The sequence below is a fragment of the Xenopus laevis genome, chromosome 2S, assembly GCF_017654675.1.
Source record: "Xenopus laevis strain J_2021 chromosome 2S, Xenopus_laevis_v10.1, whole genome shotgun sequence".
NCBI lineage: Eukaryota > Metazoa > Chordata > Amphibia > Anura > Pipidae > Xenopus > Xenopus laevis.
Genome location: NC_054374.1, coordinates 111719781 through 111726067, shown reverse-complemented (window position 1 = coordinate 111726067; position 6287 = coordinate 111719781). Strand labels below are relative to the sequence as shown.

The 6287-nt window shown below is 37.3% G+C and overlaps 1 protein-coding gene across 1 annotated transcript; it reads right to left on the bottom strand.

The window, feature by feature from the left end:
- Positions 1–506: 506 nt before the first annotated feature.
- Positions 507–5962, bottom strand: LOC108709749 (G-protein coupled receptor 183). Its single transcript, XM_041584262.1, has 2 exons — positions 5727–5962; positions 507–2114 (listed from the first exon to the last, which is right to left on the bottom strand). The coding sequence occupies exon 2, from the start codon at positions 2092–2094 to the stop codon at positions 1051–1053; it is 1044 nt and encodes a 347-aa protein (XP_041440196.1). The 5' UTR covers positions 2095–2114; positions 5727–5962; the 3' UTR covers positions 507–1050.
- Between the last annotated feature and the right edge of the window lie 325 nt (positions 5963–6287).

Sequence of the window (6287 nt, the reverse complement as noted above, 5' to 3'; positions counted from 1 at the left end):
CTATTTGCCACCTAAAACCTGCCAAATTACTGTATAGGCTGATGGGAGAGGTCCAGGGATCAATTTGGAGATATTTGCAGCCTTCCTGACATTCGAGTTTTTCTCAGAGAAAAATGTTTATAACTCGAATTGGGTTTTTCTAATTTGAATCGAATTCGATTTGATTTTATCTAATTCGAATTGAATTCGATTTGAGTTTTTGGGTCATTTCAATTAGAAAAAATGTGATTTTAATATTACATTTTGAATTTCGAATTTATGGGGGTTTATGGGAGTTTTAAAATCTCGACCCTTGATAAATGTGCCTCTAATGTGTGCTTTATTTATAGAAGCAAAAGCCAAGCTTTGTGATCATTTTAATCAAGCTATAGCTAGTTTAGGCTGAGCGTACGAGTGGAGCTTTTCAACGAGCTATTTTTAAATGAATACACATATGATTGCTAATGAGGTCAAGCCTCACACTGATTTCCTTAAAAAGCACAGGAAACAATAAGTGAAAAAAATTATACATCAGAAAGCAAAAGTTGTTTATTGCAGTGATCATTATCTATAAACAAAAAAAATCATTTATCATTAATTTTATAACTCAACTTGGCAGAGGCATGGATTTTATAGTTGAGTCATAGCTATATAATGAGTCATGCAAGCACTAGAGATCACAACAGCACCCAACCCTTCAGACATTAATAGCACATTAAGAATAAGTCTTTCTCGTGAGGCACCTTCAGAAGAACAAAGCGACCTGCAGGTGTTACCGTCTGCAATTTCAATTATAGTCGGTGGAGAAGCATTTTTGGCATTTGCCGCTCTTAATCATGCATTTATTGCGGGTTGACAAATCTCCCTGTCCACCAAGGCCCTTAGGGGTAATGTATATAGATGAGTACCCATTTCAAAGCTTTCTAATGTCACAGAAGTAGTTTTAATAAGTTACTTTGAATTCTTTTACTTTATAGTGATTTGGTATTTGCATGAACATACTTCTATCACTTTGTGAGCTGTATACTCTACATTAGCTTGTTCTGAACATGTACTTGGTTCCGTATAGCACTACAGCTCTACTAAGACGGTGCCACCTTGATTTTGACTAGTGCTGTTGTTTTCTGAATATGTCTTAGACACGGATTGACCTGAGACATATATTTTAAATAAGCCTAAAAATTTTCTCTTGTATCCTTTAAATGCAAAAAAGTAAATAATGGGATCTATACAACAATTCATGTTCATAAGTGCGACAGTGATCTGAAGAGACATCTTGAAAGCTTTATTATCCAAGCAAGATGGTTGGTGAATGAGTCTTCTAACTATGAATTGAATGATGTTTACATGGTATGGAGTAAAGCACAGAACAATTGCAATCAGTACTATCATGATTACATTGAATGCTCTTTTATATTGCCCATTCTTGTCTGCTAAACGGTTGTTTTTTGCAGCTTCACGCAGTCTCCTGCTAATGCACATATAGCAGAAGAGAATGATGCCAAATGGTGTCCCATAGCCGAAGATACAATCTAGCAAGAGAAGAACTGGCAGGTGACTGACATTTTCAAAGTTGAAATATTCCATGCATGTAACTTTATTTTTATTTTTCTTTGTCATTGGTCTAAACAGCAGTGGCATTGTTTGGAGGACCACAATACACCAAACCAGAATACATATGTATTTAACATAGCGTGTTTTTCTGACTTTGCTAAACCGGAGTGCGTGTACCACAGCAATATAACGATCAACACTCACACAAGTCATGAAGTAAATCCCAACGTATGTGTTGGTATAAAATATGAAGGCAGTTATCCTGCATAAGCTGTCCCCAAATGGCCAGTGGAAATTGAGGATGTAATAAGTAATTCTGCCAGGCAGGGTAAGTGTAAACAGGGCGTCAGACACAGCCAGGTTAATCAGATAGATGTCTGTTGAGTTCACTTTTTTCCCTCTCTTGAATGTAAGATGAAGAGCAAGAATGTTTCCACAGGATCCAATGATTAATACTATAGAATAATACACAGTAAACATGATTTGTGCAATTGTCTGATTACTGTCTACCTCACAGCTGCTTCCATTGCTGGCGGAAACATTAGTCCAAGCAGAATCCATGGTGCTATAAAAAATGGTATCTGTGGGGGGAAAATAGACATTAACAGTGAAGTCAGCCATTGGGAAAAAAAACAAGTAAAGGTTTCACAGTAACAAGGACAACATATAAAGGGAAGTTGGCATTTTATAGCTTCCTTTCAAATGTTATTTTAATTTCATTAAAGGGGTTGTTCACCTTCAAACAACTAGTTGTTTTCCAATAGATCACCAGAATTAATGACATTTTGCATTTACTTTCTATTTTCTATGGGGCAGACTTACTGAGCTCGAGTGAATTTTCGAATTTAAAAAAGTTCGAATTTCGAAGTAATTTTTTGGATACTTCGACCATCGAATAGGATACTGCAACTTCGGATTTACTTCGACTTCAATTCAAAGTAAAAATCGTTCGAATATTCGACCATTCGATAATTGAAGTACTGTCTCTTTAAAAAAAAACCATCGACTTCATACTTCGCCAAATTAAAGCTACCAAAGTGCAATGTTAGCCTATGGGGACCTTCCACAGCACTTTTCAACGTTTTTTTTGATCGAATAGAAATCCTTAGCTCTATCGCTAAAAATCGTTAGAATTGTTTGATTCAAACAATTTAATTGTATTGGAATACGCTAAAAATCCTTCAACTTCGATATTCGAAGTTGAAGGATTTCAATTCGAGGGTCGAATTTCAACGTTTTTTTCACCTTCTAAAGCAGCTCTGGGAGGGGGGGGGTCGTCGACCCTGTAAACTCTTCTCAATTAATACATTTAGTTGATACATTTCTTATCTTTGTCCCTGCTGAGCAGAATCACTGAGTTTCATTAAAGGCAACTGTTAGAATTGATACAATAGTTACTAATACTCCAGATACTGCTGAGAAATGTATCAATTAAATGTTGCACAATTGTAAGAGTGTAGAGTCTGCATCTGAATTACTGAGCTGTCCTATATCTTTCCCAAAATTTTAATTCAGGCAGTGGAACTTGATTATGTCTTTTCAACTTTTCAGCAAATCTAGTGTGTTCCATGTAAAAATTGGTTACACCCCCTGTAAGCTAACAAGCTAAATTTCACATCAAGTGACTCATCATTTGCAAGCAACCAAACTATATAATCTTGTTTATGTCACTAGATTTATTTGCCATACCAGGCTCCCTATTAAAAGTACTTTGCATGTTAGCTTATCATTGTAGAGAGCAGGAGCTGTAATGTTAGGTAAAGTAATCTCTGGTTAAGAGATAACAAAGTAAATAGGAGAAGTCTTCAGATAAATGATCCATGATTTTGCCATGTATGTTTTAAGGCAGAGACACACGGTCAGATTCGGGGAGATTAGTCACCCGGTGACAAATCTCCTTTTCTTCGGGGCGACTGATCTTCCCGAACTGCCTTCCCGCCGGCAAGAATGTAAATCGCAGGATGGCACTCAGAGCACTTTGTTTTCCAAAGTTGTGTCCCGCCGTCGATTTACGGGAGGGAAACGTTTAAATTAGTCAGTGGTCAGTGTCAATGCAGAATAGAATAGAATAGAAGACTCACGGGAGGTCACATAAACATGTATATGGTTGTTCCTACATAACAAAAGCTCATTTTACAGTCACTGAGAACATTGTCAGGTTTAAGGCAAAGGGAAACCAATGCATATTCCTATTTTATGTTCTCTTTTTATGTCTAGTTAATGAAGAACAACCTGTTATGCAGTGATTTTAATGTGTGCATTCAATTTTAGTCCATTTCATTTTACTGAAGGGGTGATAAATCCAGTAGGAGAAGCTCTGATAGGTGTAATATTTAGTCACTGCAGGTTTATTTTATGTATATTATGAGTTTAGATGTACTGGTGAGAATTAAAATGGATTAAAGAGGTTTTCACCTTAAAATACAATCTTATAATAGGGTGGCTTGCTAAGACAATTTGCGAACTTCATCTTTAATTTCCATTTAGTGAAATACTAGTTCCTGATTTTAAGTAGAAATCTACCACACTTTCTCACCATCTACTAGGGAAATGTTAATACAGTAAAACAAACCATGTATGTTTCATAATCTGTTCATAATCTGTCTTGTTATTAGAGTCACTTGCCACAGCAATTTAAGAAAAAACAGATTGACTGTGAGGCTGCAGTTTTATTTTTATTCTTTTTTTTTTTTCTCTGTATGTCCCTAGGCATCACAGGTAACAGATGGATTAATGCATTCTTCCCTTTCTTTTTAGGAGACAAGATGACAACCAAAAAGAAAACGAGCAGGTTCTGCTGCCATGATGGGACTCATCATGAAAAGGATCCATTTGCGAGTAGAAACAAATCCCTTTTTATGAGGCTTTTCTTTCTTTTTGAGACCTTTTTCTAATTATCCTGCATTTGGTTTTAGGGTAGGTGATGTTTGTTAAAGGAGAAATAAACCCCCCCAATAAGAAAAGCCCCTACCTACTACCCTAGGTAGTCCCCCCTCCCTGCTTTCCCACCGCATAGTTTGTTACTCCTGAAATTGCTCCTAAGAGTTTGCCCACATATCGGTGCAGAGTAAGTGAAGCAGAGTTCACGAGCGTCTCCTTTCCGGATCCTCTTCCTTCCTTTTGGCAATTTCCAGCACTTTTGGCACATGCACAGTTGCTATGAACTGGAAGACTGCTCCAACTGCGCATGCACCAATACGGCGCTCCCTTACAGAAGAAGACTGGAGATCAGGAAGGTGGCGCCCATGAGCTCCGCTGCACTTACTCTGTACCAAAACATGAGCAAACTCTTAGGGGCTATTTCAGAAGTATCTATGCTGGGGGGGGGAAGCAGGGAGGGGGACTACCTAGGGTAGTAGGTAGGGGCTTTTCTGAAAGCCATAACATCTTATAATTGAGGGTAGAAATCTACTTGCGCAATAAGTGAATCATAATAAAACATAAAGCAACCGAAAAAGAAAACATAGCTATATTGCTCCTACATTATGGAGCATCAATAGGTAAAAATGTTGCAAAACCACCTTCTCATGTGTAGTCATTGTAAAATTTTCAGTTTTGACATTTAGCGTAGCTAATGTTACTTTTCATGACTTATTATGGCCCAAGAACACAAACACTAGTGTAAAACTCAAAAGTATGAAAATATTGTTGACAAAGGTACCTGCTACTCTGGAAGACTGATTTAATCTGTTTTTCTGTAGGTGCAGCATGTAGGAGGCATGAACAAAAGGAGCCCTGGAATTAACCCTAGCCTTGAGGAGGTTAATTTTAGGACTCCCTTTGAATATCTACAAAATCAACTGACTTGCACCGAATAATCTGCACAGTAACAGTGTTTTTGTCATATGCTAATTTGCATGCTCATTAGTTAATCCAATGTAACAGTTGTGGCATGGCGGGTTTAAAAACAAAAAAGAACAATTGCATGTGTTGCATTTTGCACTTTGGACTTGTGTTTGCAATGGAGCTCTGTAGTAGGCTTTTTTTTTTAATGGTTGATGAATAATTAATGGAAGGTAATTGCAACAAAAACCACAGACCCTTCTGAGACCTTAGTTTATAAGTGTCAACAAAATTCTCCCTATTTCCTCTTCAACTCCATTTTGATATACAAAATACCAACATAGAACTGTCATTCGTAAAAACAAAAAAAGACAATGTAAGAAATACATATAAGATATAAAGGCTCTTACTGGTCACAGATGCTGGTCCTGTCTTTGTGCTGAGAGGGGAGCAGTGTGCAGGTTGCAAGGCATTTAAACATTATATAGATTTGGAGTAGTGGATCTTTTGGTTTCCTGTAGCAATTGCACCAATGTGATTTCTTGTGTGGTTAGAGTGAAAATATTTTGGTGTGCACATTACTCTAACCAGATTGAGAGCGGCTTCCTCTTCCTGTGGTAGACATAAATAATTTTTTCCCACTTTTTAAAAGTTAACATTACCATATCTTATCTGTTTAACATTAAGGGGCCGATTCATCAAGGGTTGAATATCGAGGGTTAATTAACCCTCGATATTCGACTAGGAATTGAAATCCTTCGACTTCGAATATCGAAGTCGAAGGATTTAGGGCAGAAAATTCGATCGTACGATCGAAGGATTATTCCTACGATCGAACGATTAAATCCTTCGAATCGAACGATTCGAAGGATTTTAATCCAACGATCGAAGGAATATCCTTCGATCAAAAAAACTTAGGCAAGCCTATGGGGACCTTCCCCATAGGCTAACATTGACTTCGGAAGCTTTTA